Below are 22833 nucleotides of genomic sequence, written 5' to 3' on the forward strand. Positions count from 1 at the left end.
CATTTAATTCAAAAATGATATATAACGTGGTTATAGCGTTTATATTTGTTGTTGAATTTCTATTTCGGCACTTTTTTCTTTTTATGCACAACGCTCTATACCGCCCCTAATGGTTCGGAGTGTAAAAGGTGTTGATACTGCGGTGTATTCTTAGTTTTATTTTATTTTTATAATATCAATTAATTTAAAAGTATAAATAGGGTTACACATAATTAGCGATTTATCTGATTTTTGTCACGGATTTTAAATGACACCGGCACGTTTTTTTGTCCTGTCGCCTCTGCCCCGGAAGTCATCATGACAAGCCGAATCTGGCTCGCGCGTGCGCACAACTCGGAATCCCCTTGCTGTATCGTGTTATCTACTTTTTGGTTGACATTCAATCATTTTATTTGATTCTTGCCACGTCTGTAACTGCACCCCGATCCTCTTGAGAACACGGTACGCGGCGACACGAATGACTTCATTTGATGGAACATGCCAGGATAAAACCCAGCCCTTCATCTCATATCGCAAGGCTAAAACTAGCATTAGCTACAAAAGTAACTCATGGTTGGTGGCGAGCTAATGATAAGATGCTTTGCCTGTAGAATACGCAGTGCAGAATGTTCGGCGAAGATTTTTTTTGTTTGCAAAAATGACCTGGAAAATTAAAAACTGTCTTACAAACTAGGGGGTCACAACAGCGCGAGTTACTGTTTTGGGGTTTAGTCCGCTGTCAAGCTTCCGGTTGTATGTCTTTCAACGCTCTTGCTTTAATGTCTAAAGTCGACTGGGAGAATATTATGTCCTAATAAACTTACTGTTCTTTTTACTATGCTTAATATTGACCAAGGTGATGTTATAGATAGCTTGTTGGAAAATTGATGAGCAAGTTTGCCTCATAGTTCTGAAGTTCTTGGTTCGAACCTGGATGCAAGTGCTTTCATCACTGATTGTGCTTTTGTAAACTAGTTACTCTTTTTGTGCCATGCAGAATACAGTGTATATATATTTGACAAAAAAATAAATAAACTCAAATTAATCGCACATCGTTTAACCACCCAAACCTATCCAACCAAAATCACTTTTGTTTTCCCACACAGCAATCCATGAACGGCGTCGCTGCGCCATGGCTGCCGTTTCCTGGAAAGAGGCGCTGCTGCTAACTGTTGTGGTGGTGGCGTGCTATTGGAACAGCCTGTCGTGCGGCTTCGTGTTTGACGATGTCTCGGCCATCCTCGACAACAAGGACCTGCGGCCCGCCACGCCGTTGAAGAATCTCTTCCTCAACGACTTTTGGGGTACACCTATGTCAGAGGTACGTCGATTCCCAGGGAAGGGGAAGAAACTCAAATCAGAAATTCGGGTTTATTTGACGACCATATCACCCAGACCTAAATAAAGTCCATATTTCGTGTCCCCCCGTTCAGGAACGCAGCCACAAGTCCTACCGGCCGCTAACGGTGCTCACCTTCCGCCTCAACTACCTGCTGAGCGAGCTGAACCCGGCCTCCTACCACCTCTTCAATGTGATGCTACATGCCGTCTCTTGCCTGATCTTCTTGCGGGTATGCCGCCTCTTTCTGGACTCCACGTCCGGCCTGGTGGCGGCGCTGCTCTTTGCCGTGCATCCCATCCACACAGAAGCCGTGAGTACTTACGTAGCAAACTCCCTGGTTATTTCATTTTGATCCACTACATACAGCCGTCTTTCACGTTGCTTCTCCTTGGCTGAAATGTCGTTAGCTAAACTTGGGCTCTTTAAAGATAACGGCACATGAAAACCGTCATTCAAGCTCAAGCACGGCTTTCACTCGTAACCTAAAGCCTTCAGTTGACTGTTTTAACACGGGAGGGATTGTTCACCTGTAAAGGGGGGGTGGTCTGTGTTCAGCCCACCTCCCAGCAATTAGGACTTGTAATTGATCCTGTCCTACACACACAAACAAGTGAAAGCAAATCTTTTGCTCCCCTCCTTCAATGTCAGCCATTTTGCCTGACAAACGTTGAGTTGAGACGGTTATCGTTGTCTCGCATCTCCCTAAAAAGGATCATTTGTTCCTTGTGATAGGCACCACGGCACAATGCTCGCCTTGTGCGTCATTCTCCGCAATATCATTTTATCCCGACCATCCGGCCCTGTGCTTGGGCTGTTTTTTTTGTCTCGACGCAGTTGGCAACAAGGCGAACCAAATGATTGAATTTAAACCCATGAAGTAGAAATATGTGACATTATAAGCTTGGTTGTTGTTGTTTTGGCATAATTAGACAGTTCTCACTGTTCCACTTAAATCTAATGATGTCATTAGAGCACATTCAACCTGGTGCTGACTCTCAAAACGAATCCAGATCTTTGTAATTGGTACGAGGTAATTGAAGCGCCTTTTTTCTCGGAATAATCAAAGTGCCTAGACACACCAGTTTTTTTTTAGTTTTTTTTTTAAGTGACATGATGTGACTTTAATCACCGCTTTAGACGATGACTGGATTTGACCAAACATGACATTTGGACACCATACCAACTTCAAAGTTAAGAATATTTTCATATTGAATTTCATGGGGCTGGTGTGATTCACATTTTTCATCTCAGTCTTAATTAAGTCTGTGTTTTGGCTGTAAACAAGACTTATTTTGGTATCAAAAAGAAAGCATTGCCTGAGAGAAGGAAAACCAAAAAGCAAAACTTATTATTATTAGCATAAAAAATGAATTAAAATCGAGCGTGCTTTTCAGGCTCATGTTTTATGAAATGTCATCAGTGCATGAGCCTTTTTGATGCCTAAAAAAAAAAAAAAAAGCATTAAAAGCCAATATCATGTGATGCGTCCCGCCCGCCCCATGCGGGCACGTCCACATGAGGGCACTCAATGTCTCGCCTTGCCGCTGGCGCAACAATGTCGTCCCTCACAACATTTCATCTTTAATAAGAGGTGTCCAAAGATGAATCTGTTCATTACTCACTCGGAAGACTTTGATGTAACCAGAAGAAGCAGCCTCTGTTTTCATTCTTCCATCATATTTTGTTTTCCCTCTCCAAGTGAAACATTCCTTTTAAATTTTGTTATGTATTGTGATTGACACCTCACGCTCAACTTCTCCTCATTACCATACACGTTTTTCGGCATTTATAAATGGCTCCAACCCTCCCCGCCGTTTTGTCTTTTAACTTCACATGAGGTATTACTTGAGAAAACTGCTGACAGAGCACAATATTTGACCCCAACCAGGTGACCGGTGTGGTTGGCAGAGCCGAACTCTTGTCGTCAATCTTCCTCCTGGCTGCTTTCTTAGCCTACACCAAATCGACCGGCGCTGACCACTCCATAGGTAAGATTCCCCCCCCCCCATTTTGTTTCTATCTCCACTCTGTAGCACATCGGTCCAGGGGACGTCTTCAAATTTTGTCCGTATGGCATATTTTTCTATTTGCATGACAGTCAAGAATTTGAAATATACTGCTTGGTAAGTTTAATTGGTTCCGTGACCAAGATTATATAGCTCTGGTTTACTCGAGTGCCACATCAATTTTCCACATTAAAAGGAAAATTGAAAAACCATGATTCCATCCCACCCCCCACCAGCAAAGCCTAACCCGTATAGACTCCGAAACTGAAACGTCAGATTACATCGCTCTTGTGTTTCGACTGTCATCAGCTCACATGGCAGGCTCATTTAAGAAGCTTTATTACATTATAGAAATCCTTAACAGCCCTTTGGCGATTAAGATCCTTTATCAGAAATTTTCCAAAGCATTTCGAGCACAAGACCCAAACCACACAAGGAAAGGGCAGAGCAGATGTCACCCAACGCAGCATTCTCTGTCCTTTGCTCTCTCGTTACCTAACTTGTTGTGTCTTTTTTTTGTTGTTGTTTTTTAGTCTGGTCCCCCATCGCTCTGACCGTCATGCTGGTGGCGGCGGCGACGCTGTGCAAAGAGCAGGGAATCACCGTGGTCGGCATCTGCTGCGTCTACGAGGTCTTTGTGGCCCAACGGGTAAGGAAGGCCTCGAGGAAAGTGAATCAACCATCAAAGAAGATTCGTATAACCATTATGATATTTCATAATTGACTAAACAAAAATGGTTTCAATGAAAATCTTGTCTCTCTGCCAGTTCACTTTACCGGCGCTGCTGGGCACACTCAAGCAGGCTTTGCGGGGCAAAGGCGCCTTCCCGTACGCCGTCCTCCAAATGTTGCTGAAGCTCATCGTGCTGGTCATCAGCACGCTGCTGCTCGTCATAGTGCGTGTCCAGGTCATCCAGTCGCAGCTGCCCATCTTCACCAGGTAGGCTGGACTCTTAACCCAAAGTTTTTTACGGTCTTTATTGAGCCCTCATGTTGCTGAGCTCCCCCCCGTCATTTTGTCGTAAAAAGTTTGCCTGCCATCGAATCGGCCATCTCTCCGATAAAATTCCTCAACGGTTCGCCCGACAAGTGCTAAGCCGATAATCCTCAAACGGTCTTCAGGTTCCTAGGGGGGGCCAGAATTCTTAGGATAAAGCAGGCCGAGCCATAACACAGGAACTTGAATTAGGCAGGATTAGGATTAACGTGGCGCAGGCCCAAACATGTTTTTTGAGCCACATGTCAAAAGTACTTGTGGGATCCCCAGATCTCCCGCATGACACCAGGACATAACAAGCGCAACCTTTTCAGGTTTGACAACCCGGCGGCCGTCAGCCCGACGCCAACCCGCCAGTTGACCTTCAACTACCTGCTGCCCGTCAACGCTTGGCTATTGCTCAACCCGTCCGAGTTGTGCTGCGACTGGACCATGGGCACCATCCCCTTGGTGGAGTCGGCTCTGGACCAGCGCAACCTGGCCACGCTGCTCTTCTACGTCCTTCTGGGACTGCTGGCGTACCGCAGCATCACCTGCTCGCGCAGCTCTGCGAAGACTGTCGTCATGGTGAGGCGGACCATCATGCTTGCAGATGTGGGCTCGCGCGACCGTTACGTTTCTCCATGTTTGTGCTCGACGTTAGTATAATTTACAGACAAACCCCTTCAAGCCGTCCCAAAAACATGCCTCCCCATCTGCAATTGAATAAACACTCGCGTTTCATCCCAGCCGGTTACATAAATGTGGCATATTAGGTTAACGTTTTGAAAATGTTGGCGTGCCAATAAAAGCACCACGCTGAAATTTAATTAGAGGCGTTGCGCAACAAGCCCTTCCCCTCGACTGTCGGCGAACATTCTCTCAGAGCGAGAACAAAAGATCAACTTTAGTGGGGACTCGAGTCCACAATGCGTTGTTTTTGAAAAAAATAAAAAAATGTTGCGCAACGTTCCCATCAGGAGATGGAGCATCAAACTCTTAGCAGCTCACATTCCTCCTCCCGTCTTCTTTCCAGGCCTTGTCTTTGATCGTCCTGCCCTTCATCCCCGCCTCCAACCTTTTCTTCCCGGTGGGTTTTGTTGTGGCCGAGAGGGTCCTCTATGTCCCCAGCATGGGCTTCTGCGTGCTGGTTGCGCACGGATTCCAGGTGCTCTCACACAAAGGGTAAGCAGATGAGACGATTGGCCATTTTGGTTTGAAAAGGATTATACTGGGGGGAAAAAAAATATCATGCCGCATCACTGAATAAGTCCAGTTTTCTGGGTTTGATGATCCGCCATGACTGGACATATGAAAGCTCCTCCAGAACTCCTGCCCGAAAATAGACAGAAAGTTGGCCAATTTGTTTTGATGGTGCTGTTTTTGAGCCAGCAATTTCCTCACTATCGCGCAACAAAAATATTTTCCCCTCTCGCATCATCCATCGCAGTTTGGTGGAATGGAATTTTTTGAAACCACATGTCAGCGGAACAAAGTGCGAGCATCGTGAATGTTGTCCTTAAGTTAGCCGGTGGCATTTTTGATGCTCTGCGTGACCCTCCTGGATGAGTTGTCGCTGTGCTGCCTGGAGAATTTTCTCTAGGCCGCCTGCTCACCACTGAGTCATGTTTTGTCCATTTGGGCCAAATTTGTTCTCACCGTGGTTTACCGGCACAGGATTCTGAAAGCTTTTGAAATTACTTACGACTTTTCCCTGACTTTGGCCGCCAGGTTATATTTAGGCATTTTTTTGGATTGAGCAAATGTGGTTAAAAAAAAAAGAAGGGAAATTAGCTTTCCCAAAATTGAGAATCACCACAATGAAGTCACTATTTAAAAACAGCATTTTGTGTTTACTTCGATTATCTTTGTATTACCTTTCAATTTATTTGATGATCTTAACACGTGGGGGAAAAAAAGTTTTTGGGGGGAGGTGGCAAATAACTTATCATGGCGCTGTTTGTTGATGTCTATATTCAAATAGGTCATCCAGAGCATGTGAGATTTCCAGCTCATGTGGAACGTGGCAGACAAGATCAAATGACTTGAAGGAAAGACATTGACCCCATTTAACTTTATGTTCCTCTAATTTGAACTGCATTCCATCATTTAAGTCCTCTGTTGTCCGCAATGACGGGAGCAAGTTGCGACTCTGAAATCCCTGATCGTATCATCTAGTTTTGAAAGCAGATCCACTGTATTCAGGAGACTGGTGCACTTTTCTCTTCCTGTTTTGTGGAACATTTCCATGACAGAAATATTTGAGAAGCCAACAGCGAGGTCTCACAGAATAGAATAACTTCTTTTGGGTTCAATTTTGACTGTTCCTTATGCGGGTTTTTTTTCCTGGAACTCTGGCTTCATCCAAAACATGCTTGTTAAGTTCATTTGTGCAGTCGGTGGAAGGAAGAAGTGTTTCCCTACATTGATGATGGCTTTTATTTTGAAGGTACCTGAAGAAAATTTCATGGCTGATGATTGGCGTCCTGCTGACCACGCATGCCGTAAAGACGTTCAACAGGAACTGGGACTGGGAGTCGGAATATACGCTGTTCATGTCGGCTCTGAAGGTAGGATGGCCCGGATGACGACGAGGCCTTCCTTCTTGATTGAGCAAACTGTTTTTTTTTTTTTTTTTGCAGGTGAACAAGAACAACGCCAAGCTGTGGAACAATGTCGGCCATGCGCTGGAGAACCAAAACGATTACAGCAGAGCGCTGCGCTATTTTCTGCAGGCCACCTCCGTGCAGCCGGGTAAGTCGCCGCTAATTATTCGTGTAATGCTCCACTGCATATGAATTTACATTGTCATCTCAGATGATATTGGCGCCCACATGAACGTCGGGAGAACCTACAAGAACTTGAACAAGTCCAAAGAGGCCGAAGACGCCTATTTAATCGCCAAGTCCCTCATGCCGCAGGTAAGCCAGGCGCATCCTACAACTCGGATAAAGGATTAATTCAGTCTTGTCTCGGCAGATCATCCCCGGTAAAAAATACGCGACGCGTGTGGCCCCCAACCATCTCAACGTGTACATCAACTTGGCCAATCTGATTCGTTCGAATGAATCTCGACTGGAGGAAGCCGACCAGCTCTATCGGCAGGCCATCAGCATGAGGCCTGACTTCAAGCAGGCGTACATCAGCAGGTGAGGCGGGCCACATCAAAATACTATAAAAAAAAAAAAAACTAAATGGATAAATAAATAAATATGAATAATTCTAAATTAAATAAATATAAATAAATATAACTAAATATAAAAATAAATGAATAAGACTAGCTACAGATGTTTAAAAAAAAAAAAAAAAGAAAAATAACGTTCATAAATTGATATTTAATTTATTCTGGTAAGACTGAATGAAAACTGTCTTTGTCTCGTTGACAGAGGGGAGTTGCTGTTACAAATGAACAAGCTCACAGAGGCGCGTGACACGTACCTGCGCGCCCTGGAGCTGGACGGGGCCAACGCCGACCTGTGGTACAACCTGGCCATCGTGCACATCGAAATGAAGGAGCCGTCGGAGGCGTTGCGCAACTTCGAGCAGGCGCTGCGGCTAAGCCCGCGCCACAAGCTGGCGCTCTTCAACTCAGCCCTCCTCATGCAGGAGTCAGGTGAGAGCTCTTTTAGTTCCCGCCACCGCGCTAACGCAGATATGCATCAGTACAAAAACAGTAGAAAAGAAAATATCTTTGGGCATAAACGAAGACAGCAAAAGTGCCATTTGAGCGCGAGTCGTTCAGTCCAAAGCAATAACAGCACGAGAAACCATATCACAACGTCCTCACACCTGAAACATTTGATTATTTACCGTCCAGATAAATGCTCCTTGAAAATAAACCAATGGGAATTATTTTGAACCATGCCGCCCTACCAGAAAAACCAGCAGGCGGCGGCACCACCTGCCGCCTGCCTGCCAACGCAATCTGGGCGTCGACGCTAATAATGCGGAACGAGTTTGAATGTCGTCCGAACGCACGTCTCACATCTCTGGCTTTTCTCGTTTGACTGACACATAAAACATTTAACGTGATTGAAGGACTGAACGGCACTGGGTTCTGTAAACTCTGTCGCATTGTGTGTCAGCGGCCAGCTAATTCCGGTTTAGTCAAGACTGAGGAAGGATTATTGCTGTCGAATTGTGTTTAAACTGCTGCAACAAAGGGAATGAGTCACGGAGATAAAAGGCTGCTTGTTTCCTCGCCGCCACTCTCACCTCATGTTTGCACTCTGATCAGTCAACTGTCACTTAAATAGCTGGCTTCTGACAGAACACTCATTATTTTCCCCGCCCCCTTGAAATAAGTTGACCTTTTTTTTCCCTCGTAAGATGACGAGTAAAAATACTGCTATTTTTACAACGTTACGAAAAAGTTACACAACGATGCAAGTAATGACTGACTTTTTTGTAAAAGAAAAGTGAAATTACTGAGAGGAAAAGGTCTGCAAAAATGTATATATCTTGTTTTGGGAAAAAAGTTGCCATTGTTGTTTTTATCTAGGCCCTCTTCTATCCCAAATCAAGATCTTCTTCTGTCTCTTTAAAAAATTGTTTTGTAACATTGTTCATAAAAATCTAAAAAAGCACAAAAAAAAAACCCAAAACGTGGGAAAAAAAAAAAGACGGCTCTCGCTGTTTTCCTTGAGGTTACAAATGTTCGTCTCTAACATTTACTTACATGTTCTAAACAAATCAAATTTCATTCTGGAATTGTCACTTTCCTTTGATTGTTTGTCATAGCACTCACAAGTGCAATTGAAACGCGGTCAACTTGGAGGCTTGTGTGGCGCTAAGTGGCCTATTGTTAGCATTGTTAGCGCTCGCCACTCCGGATGACAAGACAGATGACTAATGGCAGTTCAATGAAAGGTTGCTGGCGTGTTCATCATGTTGTCGCAGTTCACTGAAAGTGAATTTCTCACGCTCATTCTGCTCGATCTGCTTCTGTTGATTTACCGTAGATAGGCGAAGCCTTGATTTGTATAAACTGGCGGTGAGATAAGAGATGGAAGAATACATGCGGAAAAAAAAAATCCCCTTGAAGTATTGCAGTGGCCCAAGACTTTTGAACAACAACAGGGTGTATCCATTCATCTGATAAAAATGAGGACACCCTGTTCGAATGCTGTCTTTGTTTTTTTTTTAAACAAATTTCGACACAACATCAATTTTAACAACGCTGCGCTATCCAAGAATAACCTTGAGCAGCCGTTTCTGAAGCTTGTGCGTACGACAAAGCGGCAACCAAGCCACAGGCCGTTACTCAAACTGAAGTCGGGAATTGTGCAAGTCGAGGGAGCCCTGTATGACTAAGGCTAGTGCCATTTTGTCCCCCCCTCCCGCTCCCTAGGCGAGTCCAAGTTCTGGCCCGAGGCCAACCGCCGCTTCCTAGCTTACGTGGAGGAGGAGCCGGACGACGCAAACGGCTACTTCAACTTGGGCATGCTCGCCATGGACGCGGAGGAGAACGCGGCGGCCGAGCGCTGGATGCACAAAGCCATCGCGCTCCAGTCGGGATTCCGCTCGGCGCTCTTCAACCTGGCGCTGCTCTATTCGCAGTCGCAGCGCGAGCTGGACGCGCTGCCCGTGCTGGACGAGCTGTTGCGCCACCACCCGGAGCACATCAAGGGCCTCATCCTCAAAGGCGACATCCTCATGAATCACAAAAAGGACACGGCCGGCGCCAAGGCCTGCTTCCAGCGCATCCTCGAGATGGACCCGGGCAACGTGCAGGGCAAGCACAACCTGTGCGTGGTCTACTTTGAGGAGCGAGACCTGCCGAGGGCCGAGCGCTGCCTGGAGGAGACGCTGGCGCTGGCCCCGAACACAGCGTACGTGCGGCGCCATCTGAACATCGTCAGGGGCAAGATGGCGGCCATGAGCGCCGCCGGCCAGCCCCTGGTGGAGGAAGACAAGCCAGCAACGGCGGAGGAGGAAAGGCGGAGTCCCCGCGGTGAGAAGAATGCGTGGAAATCCTCCGCAGAACCCGACCACTCCGAGCTGGATGCGGGCCAGCCCGACACACGGACTCAGTCCAAGTCCGCCGGGCAGGCGGGCAGCATCGAGCAAAAGCGTGCTGCCGCCTTGAAGAGGCTGGAGGAGATTGAACGCATTTTAAGCGGAGATTGACCACCATTTTTTTTTGCCTTTTTTAAGAGCTCTGACTATTTTTACACAGAACATTTTTTTAAAAATGACTTTTTCCTCCCTTATTATTCACCTTTAGGGGGGGGGGAGGATCGGAAGTGAGCACCGCTGCAAATAGTTGATGCCCTCAAATGCTAATAAGTTTGAACCGCAAATATAAACGACAATCCCACAACACTTAAATACCGTGGCAAATTGAAAAAAGTAGTGAAAAGCGAACCGGCAATTGACTCTACATTAAAAGGGAACCGTGGAACGTCGTTAAGGGGAAATACAAGTTGATGCCTGTTCACGTGTTTGAGGACCACAATGTGAAGAGAGAGGTGTGTGCGCGCACACAACTTAAGCTGAAGTGCAGCTGTTACCTGTATTTATTTCTGGGCACAAATAGCGGCCGCTCGTAAATCACGAGAAATTCATCACGCAAGACGTCGGTGCAGATTTTCTTTTACGGCAAGTCGTTAAACTTCACTGCCACGCTTAAGCCCACGTTTAAGGAAAAAAGTGATCTTCTTTTTGCACCTCATGAAAGGTGTCAGTCAGCATAGGCGGTCAAGAAGAAGCACAAGTTGGTATTTAACCTCTGGATGTTTTTGTTGCCACGTGACGCCGTTTTCTGCACACACTCTTAAGTGGCAGCACAATTCCAGGAAGTGAGAACGAGGATGATGAAGGCCCCACCCCTGAAATGGAGCAAAACATCCTCGGCCTGGTCACCGCCCGCTAATCTGTATTGATCTCCCGCCGCGTTTCCTGCCTTCCCGTCGTTGCCATTAAGCGCTATTGTTGCTGCCCGTGCTAAGCTAACGCTAATCGACGGCCACGTCAGCCCCTCCGCCCCTCCCCCCACCGTGCAATACAATGTGTGTGCAACACTGTCCGTTTATTAGCAACCCCTGAAAGTGTTCAAAAGATTGTACATTCATTATTTATTATCGTTTTTTGTATGCAAACTAACTTGTGTGTAATCACTGTCGTCAGTGTTCAAACGGTACTATTATTTTCTGCCTTGCCAAGTGACGGTTTTATTTCAATTTTTTTTGTGATTCATTTCCATTGGTGGTGGTTCAATAAAATGAGACAACAGCTTGACTGCTCCTGTTGAAAATCCTGACAATAGATCTTAATATGCGCCATTATACTTGAGTGATTTATTTTTTTTATCTTGGTGTGCGTCTTATCTTTTTGTCTGTTAGTCACGGGTGTTTGCTACAGCGGTGACCTTCCCCGCTAAGTTTGTGTGTCAAGTAAATGCTGAGTGATTTAACACTTGGCCTCCAGCGAGGCCATTGACAAGCACCGACTGGCATGGGCCTCTTATTTTACTTTTATTTTTTCCCAGCTGCTTTTCATCTTTTTTGGCGATCAATCACGTGACTACCGTGTATGCGTAATTTCTTGCAGGAGATGATGGAATAATAGTTCGTTCAAACACTCATTTACAAGCGCTGTAAAGTACATAAATCAAATTTTATGTTTTTTATTTTATAGGTGTGAAAGAAAAGTAAAAACAATGAAACTTATAATATTCAGTCACAAAAATTGATATAAAACTTATAATTAATATTCAGTCACAAAAATTGATATAGAAGCAAAGCAATATGAGAACTATTTTAAATGAGTGAAAAAGTCACTTACTTACCGAAGTAAAGAAAATCGAATCAAAGTCGCTTGACGGCAGTTGTTATAGCGGCTATGTCACAGTGACCCTCAAGTGTTAAACATGCAAGTCAAAAAGTACGAAAGACATTTTTGGATTGTTTGAAAGTTTATTGTTGGTTTGCTTGGCAACCCGAGGGAGGCCTGATGAAAGGCACATTGAAGAGCGCAGATGGTCAACACACATCGATGCAACTTTGACCGCACGTCAACAGACTGCCTTCTTTTTGAGCTTTGAGCAAACGCCACCCTTTAAGATGACGCCTGGCGAGCTCAGTCAAAGCTCAGGTGATAAACGTAACACCGATGCGGCAAAAAAAAAAAGACCACACGAGAAATCTCACTGATCGCTCCACTTGGCAAACGCTACATTTACTGACCCTGTTGTGTGTCATGTCTTGTTGCTCTAGTTTATTGTAAAACACTTTGTATTACTCCCAAAACTCTTAAGAACACTCAAATCCCTAAAAGGCTTAAGCCCACTCAGGTCCCTAAATATCAGCTGTTGAAACCAACTAGGGCCTTACAAGCCAGGTCCTTAGGACTAGCTAAGACACCAGAAAAGGAGTCCTGAAGACCAACCGGGTCCCATAATGCCCAAAAGTTCTTGAGACCACAAAGTCATTGAACTCCAGGTCCTTAGGACTAACTAAGACACCAGAAAATGAGTCCTTAAGATCAACCAGGTCCCATAATGCCCAAAGGTTCTAGAGACCACAAAGTCATTGAACTCCAGGTCCTTCGTACTAAAACACCACAAAAGTAGTCCTTAAGACCATAATGCCCAAATGTTCTTGAGACCACAAAGTCATTGAACTCCAGGTCTTTAGGACTAACTAAGACACCAGAAAAGTAGTCCTTAAGACCAACCAGGTCCCATAATGCCCAAAGGTTCTAGAGACCACAAAGACATTGAACTCCAGGTCCTTAGGACTAAAACACCACAAAAGTAGTCCTTAAGACCATAATGCCCAAAGGTTCTTGAGACCACAGTCATTGAACTCCAGGTCCTTAGTACTAAAACACCAGAAAATAGTCCTTAAGACCAACCAGGTCCCATAATGCCCAAAAGTTCTTGAGACCATCAAAGTCATTGAACTCCAAGTTCTTAAAACCAACAAAGTCCCTGAAAGCCAAGCCCTTAAGACCCACCAGATCCCCAAATGTCAGGTTCCTAGGTCCCATCAATTCTCAGAAAGCCAGCTCCCTAAATCCACATCCTGCTAAGTGCTTAAGAGAACAAACCATGCTGTGGTGCAAGATGTTTTCTTTCCAGTGAGTTTCACACAAGGTTCACACAAATGAAAGTATTTGTCTTTGGGGCAAAAAAATGTCAACAAAGCTCTAGAGGCGGTGCACCCTCTTTTTTTTTTTGTCACACAACTGCAACATTCCAAACTCCAAAGTTCACATACTTTTCATTCACCTTTTACACAGTGTAAGTTGTCGTTACTTTCTTAGTTGTGTTGTCATTTACAGATTGTTGTTAATATGGTTTGGTTGTCGCTAACTGTTGTTTGTCTTTCGTCATTTTGTCATCCTACATTTGAAACGTCATTCATTGAGCTTAAACGAAAAACCTTCGAATTCGAGAAACTGAATTATTAGATTGTAATCTTGTTTCAATTGTTTACGCCAGAGCAAATCTTACTGATTTAAAAAAAATAATTATAGCATGAAATCAATATAAAAGGAACCATTTGTTGACATGGTATCTGGGGGTGAAAGTTCACTCAAGTACGATCTTAGTTGATGTTCCGGCCTGCTGATTGTCAGTGCCAAGCCGCGCAATTTGTATTAAATCTCAGCGTGGAACGGTCCGGGCATGTTTTAGGGAAATTTGATTCGGTGCTAAAATGTTTTCAATAACATTGTTGGATTGCAGTTGCGTCGATGGAAAATGAGAAGAACACACAAACATGTCTGCCAAATAACCAGAGCTGGAGGCAGCCAATGAGTCAAATCAAGTAGCATCCTAAATATTTACTTTTCCCTTCAAGGCATGTCAAACATGTCGGCCTTGCGGTAAAATAAAACTTTTCATGATTCTATCAAAGCGTTTTGATTGCTACGTAATACGGGGGGATTCTAATTACAGGTTCTGTTCCCTTTGGCAGTGTGTGTTCTGCGTAATTTCCAGATCGAAGGATTCCTTTCTGTGGCGAATCAAGATTCTGGACAGGCGACCACCCTCTTGGCGCTTACGCTAGCTTGATGGGTAACTGCCAATTCGTAACGACTTGGCAGATAGAGCGCCTCGTTCCACGTGCTTTGACGGTCTGTTGCTGTCATAGGGGTTTGATTGCTTTGGGCTGGCTACGGATCAGGACATGTTTTTCAAGAAGCTCCTGGCTTGTTGCTTAGGAAGTTGCAAGTTTGCTTTTAGCTCAATGACACAGTTTTGGTTTTAATGTTTTTGGAATTGAGTCGGAGGAGGATTACATCTCGCTTAGGTATGTTTGTTTTAGGGATAGTCGATTGGAGTTATGGTAGGCTTGAGGTTGGGTTAATGATCAAATCATAAAAAAAAAGGCACAAACACATTTTTCGCCACCCACAACGCACTCTTGATACCCGACATTTGCGAGTTGCAAGTGATGCAGTATAAAAAGATCGTTAAACAAATAACGTGGCTCCCGAGGCGAGGTTGAGCACAGCGGTGTCTGGACAAGACTTATACTTCAGTGAAGTTGTTCACCTATGGAATGTTCCAAACGCGTCGTTTTTTTTTAGTACTTTATTCCTCTTTTGTGTCAAGTGACACGTTGCAGACTTCTGGACCATGTAGATGTTTTCCTCAAGGTAGGGACTTTTCAGATTCCGAGGAAAGTTTTTAAAATTGGTATTTACAGTTCTGCACAAGGATGTAATTTTTTTTCACGACAGGGTTTTTTGTGGATTACCGCGGTAAAAAAGATGAAAAAACACACTCTTGACTGCGACTATAGCAGTGGACAAAACCATCCCGGTCTCGAGACAATTCATGGCTGTGATTGCCGTGGATGCCCGGCTGGATTTTAAAATTGTCAGCAGTGATTATGCGAATAAGAAACCTAATTGTAGCAGAAACCCTAAACCTGAAAGTTCATAAAAACTTGAAGGCACTCTGTAATGTTACGGGTAGCAGATGTTCCAATGCTAAGGTATATGCTAGCCGCAACGTAGCATTCAATCATAGCACTTCCAAGGCATATGACAGTTTGCAGAACTGACGGGATGGAACCCGTTGCTTTTTTTTTTTTTTCTGCGGTCGGACATGCCGCGCGCTGCTGGAGGGGTCCGTCGTGGTACTGCCCACACTTTTGGCTGACAACTCATCCAAAGCTAAACCATGTGTTTAATAGATCTCACAATGCCTGCTTGTAACATTAGATAACATTGATGGAGAGCGAGAGAAATGCTCGTATCTCCTTTCTTTGCCAAACAGGAGTTCTTCTTTCTCCATTTGTCTTCTCAGTGTCTCCCTTTTGGTGCTGATTCCGATCTGCTCTTTTAGGGTTCTCTATAAGATATCGGTTCTACCTGTTCATTTATACCAGAGGGTTCGAAAAATGCTCGAGTTTGTTCAATCAAAACAACCCCGGTAGGAAATAATACATTTTAAACACTCCATCATTTAACAAAGTGTTCTTTGGGATTCCTCCCTCAGCAGGAGTTTGTGATATATAAGATGGAGGAAAACCACATTGTGGCCACATGGCCCAGTGCTGACATTTTTAACAGTTCCATACCATACTTGAGTTAACACATTTTTCCAAGAGCATAACGTTTTAAACTAATGGTGACCAGGAGATTGTGAATTGTGAGAGAGGGAAATTTGTCACTCCAAATTTGCCTTTTGGTGTCAAAATATATCCAAGAAAACTTTCAGGGTAATGGAAAGCGGGTTTACAAGCTCGACTGTTCTGGTTTATCCCTGGTGACAGATTTTTGTGGATCGCAAAGTGACAGATGGGATTTTTTTTTTTCTCAGTATTTTCCGGTGATTTTGTCAGGGTTGTCCATTTCTTTGGGAAATAGAGACTCGGTCGGGTAGACATCATGAGGGCAAGACGTATCGGTAAATAAGCAGCGCTAACGTGTTTGTCTCACTGTGTCGGAATCCAAACAAACATGTTGGCAATATGATTGATATGACCAACATGTCTCCCTGTGACTAATGTTGCTGTGTTTTCGAATTCTTTCTTTCAAGAAATGCGTGTCAATTAAACACACATCTTCATGTCGACATTCTCATCTTCATGTGCGTCTGTCTCTACCAACATGTGCTGCAAAGAGCACATGTGTTTGGAATTAGCCTCCTGTTCATCCCCGCATTTGATACTCCATTTTTGTGTGGCCTTCAGCGAAAGACAGCGTCCATGTGGGAAGAGGCGGTACTACCAAATAATTAGACATGCTGATTGGACGCCAATCATGTGCATCTGGTTCAGGATTAGCGAGTGCCAGCCATTCAGACATTTGTAAATATGAAACATCATTGGATCCATTCCTCCCTGTGGGATATATTTGTCACTCGCACGCCACATATGACACATTCACTTTATCCTTGTCATACGAGGCGTGTCACTAAAGATAAATTTGAAACTATTATCAACAACTGCTACTCTTTGAAGATCTTCTCGAGGGAATCTTACGGGTTCCTCTGCTGCCGTTTTGAAGTTTTTCACGTCAAAAGAAATCAACTTGATGATCTCCTTGAGCCTGGGAATTAAAATCACTTGAGGTGACCGGGAACTGTCAGATGCTCATGGCGTGTTGTCACGGAGAGAACTCGTAGTTCGGGTTTTCTGGCACCGGTATAAGTCGTTCTTTGACAACTTGTTTGATATTGGCAGCTTTAGTCCGTGTCCAGGTCCAAGTGGTATTGACAGACACAACACAGGCCTGACCCTGAGACCCCATCCGTGTCAGCGCTACTGCAGGAATCCATCCAGTTGCGAGAAGGTCACTCGGGAACCCCGTGAAACTCGATTCGGGGCAAGAATACATCTCGACCGAATTGACAAAAAACAGGAGACGACACGTACATGGCGTCGAGTGCCGCCGGTCGTCGTGGATTGCAAACAGAAGCCGACTCCCAGCTGTTTTTAATGACGTCGTACAGGAACGGCACATGGAAGCTATCAGTGTCGTAAAAGTATATTTTACGCTAATGCCGCGTTTGAAATGGAATGGTCTTTCTTTCCCTGATTTATCCTCAAATTTGAACGATGCATGGGGCGATGCAGATGCATGCCAGCTACTGTGTTCTCGACTTAACAAGTATTTAGGAGTTATGAGGACATTTTTTATTTGGTTCCAGGGATTACTATAGTACTATATGCATGTATTTAGGAGTTATTTATGCGGTTCTTTTCGATTTGGTTCCAAGGATTACGTCGACTAAAAATGGTCCAAATAATTCCACATGAAAAGAAATGTACAGACAAGGACATTAATAACAGTAGTACACCGCGTGTGATGTGTTCAAAGCTGTTGCCTGTTCATGTATGATATCATGACCTTTACAAAATCTATGTTGACATAATAAGTAATCCGAATAATCTGGTTGTCCCACATACGCTCACCGACTGCCTCAATGGTTGTACGTTTGAGCCTTCGACATTTATTTCATTTTTATTTGTAAAAAAAAAAAACAATATAATATACATAGAGCAGAAAAAAAGAAGCTAAGTACGCCGTTCAAATCCACTTTGTGTTGACGCTAAGCCTCGTGGACGCTAAGCTAGCTAGCCAATCACAACTCGTGTGTTAATGAAATCAGTGTGACTTCAAAAGAAATTGCTAATTTTATTGTTTTTTAAACGGCCATTGTGCTGCCCATTTGTATGCTGTACTTGGGAATTAAAAACTGGGAAACAGAAGAAATGGAAAAAGATGATTCGGTTGCACAAATTACATATCTCCAAATATGAACGATAAATCACAAACTCACATTCACAAATGTTTTAAGTGTTTTGCGCGTTAGCGTTTAAGCTGCGCAAGTGCCCATCAATTATATTAGCCGTCAGTACTATGATCTTTGTCCGAAACTTTGATCAACGATGAAGTTATTGTTTTTTCCCAACGACACTTTTGTCGCATCGGCAAGCCGATTATTCTTTTAAATAAAGACTTGAAAGACACGACTGTGATGAATTTCAAACAAAAGAACAAACACAGTGTCAGTCAACAAGTTGTTGCCGAATGGATCAAAGTGCTGAGTGGAATTCAGCTTTTGTACTGGTGTTATTAATAGTGGACGCTTCAGAAAAGTAATGAAGTAAATATGTCCCGATTGACTTTCAAGAACGCCTAATTTCTTTTTATCGAAATTAAATGACAAAAAAACGCACATTTGCCGCCTTACATTTAAAAAAAGACATGGACTGTGGGAATACGTTTATTATTTACTAATATTTAATATCAAATGGAATTTTTTTGTTAACATCAAATACATCAAAGACAAATCAAAACTTGCTATACGCTATTTGGAACCAACATTCAATGAAGTATTAAAACATTTTTTTACTTTCCCACACAACTAACATGTTTTTTGTTAACGTCAATGTCAATTTAGTGTTCTAACAAATCTAACTTTTAAAAAAAACTATATTTTTCTAACATATTTTGGAAATAAAAATTGACCCCAAATGTACTACAAGAACATCAACAAAAAAAAAAAAAAATCAAAGACAATATACAACATTTCACAAACCTCACATATGGTAAATATTTTGTAAATATAAAAAACATCGTGACAAACAGTGGCCATAAAAACAGCCCTTCTCAATTCCACAACAAAATATATCATTTTAAATATTTTTTTCCCCCCCCACCATTAATGTGGGCTACAACGGGGTGGGGGTTTAGAGAGGGGAAGTAAAAATGAACATGAGATATTGTGGTTGCACAAACGGGCTGAATAAGATTGTTGTTTTATTTTTGCCCCTGCCACCCGCAGGCTTTTCGTTTTCAACGGAATTAGTCACTCGTATGGATATGATCGAACTAGGTCATTTGAGGTTCGTTGACTCCTTCAAATCTCATTCATTCATTCCCATAACTCCCAGTTACACTTCAAATTTGGCATCGACGCTCGTCAATAACTACGAGAGTCAAAATGTAATTACGGTCATTTGGAACTAGCTCGATTGATGTACGACAAGATTGATGATCAGTCCCCGAGTCACTTGTCATGCAGACTCACCAAAAACTAAGCGCCACTTTGTTCAGCCCCCTGAAGGATTCTCCCCACTGGCAGCTTTGACTAATCCAAGTGTGGAGACCTTTTTCAAATTTGGTCATATGCTAAAATGGCTAACAAACAAAGCTCAGACAATTTCATCGTTTGTCGGAAGTCAAGTAAAGGCTTGGTCCGTTTGAGGTGGTTCTTTGTTTTTTGTGGGGTTTGGAGTTTGCACAAATTCAAAATAACTTGGCCTTTTTAGGGCTTTGGTTTTGTTGTTTAGAGCCTTGGTCTATTACAATTGATCTTCTGAACACGATTATTATCTTGTTTTTGTTCAGAAGGTTTTCTGGTTTTGGTTCTTCATCTGTTACAAGTGGTTTTGATCATTTGTCTGTTAAAGCTGTTTGTTTGTTTGTTTGTTTGTTTTGGAGACTGTTCCGGTTTTGGCTGTTTAGTTTTATGGATTTGGTCATTAGTTCATTAGAGGTGTTTTTGTTTGTTGGTTAGTTTCAGGTCTTCTTGGTTCTGACACTCGGCTTTAGTCCTTTGTTCTTTGCAGGTGCTTTTGTTTTGATACAGATGTATTTTGTTTGTGTGTGGTTTCTGGAATGTTTTTTTTTTTGTCCCTTACAGAATGTTTTGTTTTGTATGGTCCTCCTTTGTCTGTTTTGGGGGTTTTCGTTGCACATGGTTTTGTTGAGCTGTGCTCCAAATCCAGCCATGTGCAAACTCCCAGGCGAAGAAGACCTTGTTAATGTTTATATTAGACCTGCCCTTCGTTCAAAGCTGCCAAAGAAGAAGAAAAACCTCTTTGCATTTGTAGTACAGTTCTGTTCTCGTGGTTTTACGGGATTTTGATTTTTTCCAGGTCATTTTTCACTTATGGTTCTTCAATTTTATGTGGTTTTGTTGTCAACCGCAGATGGCTTGTGCTTTTGATCCTTGGTTCACTGTAGGTGGTTTTGATGATTGGCTGATGGATTGCTTTTTAGAAATGGGTTCGATCCTTGGCAGTAAAAAGGGGACTAAAGAATTTCCAATACATCAAATGTACTATAGTTACGCCGCCGTACATTTTGTGTTAGCGCCAATCGTCCAGTGCTAAGCTAACGCACCGGATTGATGTCAGTTGTGTGACCCCTGACAAAGAGCAGGCGTCCCTAATGTCACAACTCTCCAAAGGATGCGGCCGCCCTTTTGTCTGGGCGCTTTCAACGCTATCGTCTTTCCCTCAATTTTTCGACGTGGGAGTGAAAATGGAAGCGGGACGGCTTTTCGTCATTCAAAGCCAAGACAAAACAGTGACAACACCCAACGCCGCCACCAATAACTTCTTTTTAGACGGAAAACCCGGCTGGACTTTCATCTTCTATTTTTTTTTTTTGTGTAACTCATTCAAAAAAAAACTCCAAACGGGAATTTCTGGTGCTATGCGTATGTACCCAAAGAGGCGACCGACCGGTCCTTTGATTTGATGTAGTATGTAACCCGACATTGACGCGGGGGCGAGTTGCTGAGTCGCGTGAAGTGACTCACCGGCCTTGAGTGGAGCTGAAGGGGAGGCGGGGGTCCACTTAGTCACGGTGAGCACGGCTGACCTAGGATCAGATGACGGGGGCCGGACTTGTCGCGCGTGTGCTTGTCAGAGTGATTCATCCAAGTGCCACCAGACGCCTCGCGGCCCTCCGCCCCCCCCCCCTTCCTCTTGTCCCTCACCCCCCCCCCCCCCCCCCTCCCACTTGGCCTCCCACGCTGGTGACTTGCCGCCTTTCACTGTTTGCTGCTGCTCTTGTTTAAAACATAGATTTAATCAACCCAAAGGTCACAGTATTTTAAAATTTTAAATGTTCTAAGTCGTCACACCAAATCTGCCATTTTTGTTTGGGTCTTCCATTTTTTCCCGCTGCACTTTATTTCCATTTCCCAAGCACGGAGGGACAATTCCTAAATGTGCATGAATTTATCTTTTTTGACGCGCCCCCTCGCTCCCTCCTGCCTCAGCAACTGGGAGGCGGCCCGGCGAACCTTTCACAGGAGTATTACAGCACAGTCCGACGCGGCGATAAGCCTCTTGTTACGGCCTCTCGGGACGGGGCCGTACGGGGGCGGACGGGGGCCGTGTATTCTCCCGTGGCTGCGGGGAAGAGCAGCATAATGGCCAGGACGCATCATCATCGCGGCAAGCTGAGAAGGCCTGACCTGTGACTGCGCTACTGTGCTCATTCCCACACGCCTTGGGCTCGCCGCATAATGACACTTTTTGTCAGACGGAGAGAAGGAAAGAGAGAGAGACTGACAGACAGTCAAAGATATTTCATTTGGGCTTTAAACAATATGCGGGCTTCAAATCGAGTCAGAAGAAACCGGGGTACATACAAACAAAATGATCGACGACATCGGTTATTACGATATATCCAGTGGCAATTTGAAAATTGCATTGGAAAATCATTTTTTCTTTCATTTTAGCTCTATTAACTTTTTTATTTTCAAAAGTAATCATTAGCATCATAGTAAAAGAAAAAAACTCAATATTTTTGGCTTTTTTGGAAATTTACGATTAAGCTCCCAAAACGCAAATACGTACCTTTACTAAAAATAAAAAACGACAAATTATTTTTGCCATATTGGTAATTTACAGTTAATCTCCAAAAAGCACATTTACTAAAAATCTACTTCTATTTCAAGCATTACGTCTATTATGTCTTCTTTCTTTTGCTCATGTAAGAATGCCAAAAGAAATAGACAAGTGTTTTTCCCCCATCAAGTTCTTACAATGCCGTAATTTCTCATCGTAATAATGACTCATTTCCCAAGCTTGTCTTGACTTAACCCTTGGAACAATGCAATCCGCATAATCACGACTGCGACTGCAAAAAAAAAAAAAAAAAAGCTTTCGAGATAATCATCATATCATCCATCAATCACCACATCTGACGACGGAAGTGAATTGTAAACATTATGGATCAGATTAACCACCATAATTTGCTAATACCCGACAGCCTTTCCCAAACAACCCACCGAACACACACACTCGTCCATGAATCTTTGAATGCCACACCCTGAATCATGTTGTGGAGCTCAACTGTCACACTTTTTGATTGGCATGTAACTAATGAGCATTCCGTCAAAAGTATTTTGGCCCTGAGCAAATGTCTCAACGTGTTTGTGAATGTTCTGAAGGAGAAATATGCAAATGAGTCAGGATACACGTACTTTATTCATATTGGATGTATGCTTGTTTACATTTATACAAAAATACAGAATACAGTAGAGTTCTCACCCAGAGTAGCAGCTGGGCATTCATCATCTTCTTAATAATAGTAATAATAATAACAATAATATCAATATCTGCCTTTTTTTTTTTTTTTTTTTTTGGGAGCCCACCAAGCTTATTTTATTGTCTGGACGTTGTGATTGTCCCACCGTGATTTTTTTTATTTTTTTTTATTTTTAGAAAGAAAAGATAATATCTTTCAGGATCAGTAGGAACAACAGAATTTCTCAAGACAAACGCACCACCACCGTATTTTGCTTCATTCACAGCTTTCGT

The 22833-nt window shown here is 43.4% G+C and overlaps 1 protein-coding gene across 2 annotated transcripts in view; it reads left to right on the forward strand.

The window, feature by feature from the left end:
- Window positions 1-281: 281 nt before the first annotated feature.
- Window positions 282-22833, forward strand: part of tmtc3 (transmembrane O-mannosyltransferase targeting cadherins 3) — a 93049-nt gene continuing 70497 nt past the window's right edge. Inside the window, exons 1-14 of one of the 2 annotated variants that reach the window (XM_049722705.1) lie at window positions 282-441; window positions 1086-1300; window positions 1413-1631; window positions 3210-3309; window positions 3861-3976; window positions 4095-4267; window positions 4639-4891; window positions 5340-5488; window positions 6753-6873; window positions 6946-7057; window positions 7121-7224; window positions 7283-7452; window positions 7690-7916; window positions 9654-11542. In XM_049722705.1, coding sequence (XP_049578662.1) covers window positions 1112-1300; window positions 1413-1631; window positions 3210-3309; window positions 3861-3976; window positions 4095-4267; window positions 4639-4891; window positions 5340-5488; window positions 6753-6873; window positions 6946-7057; window positions 7121-7224; window positions 7283-7452; window positions 7690-7916; window positions 9654-10432 — 2712 coding nt within the window. In that variant the 5' untranslated portion in view covers window positions 282-441; window positions 1086-1111 and the 3' untranslated portion in view covers window positions 10433-11542. Of the gene's footprint in view, window positions 442-1085; window positions 1301-1412; window positions 1632-3209; window positions 3310-3860; window positions 3977-4094; window positions 4268-4638; window positions 4892-5339; window positions 5489-6752; window positions 6874-6945; window positions 7058-7120; window positions 7225-7282; window positions 7453-7689; window positions 7917-9653; window positions 11543-22833 lie in introns of those variants that run through there. The other variant, XM_049722706.2, reaches the window with a different exon arrangement.

Source organism: Syngnathus scovelli, chromosome 6 (genome assembly GCF_024217435.2).
Source record: "Syngnathus scovelli strain Florida chromosome 6, RoL_Ssco_1.2, whole genome shotgun sequence".
Lineage (NCBI taxonomy): Eukaryota > Metazoa > Chordata > Actinopteri > Syngnathiformes > Syngnathidae > Syngnathus > Syngnathus scovelli.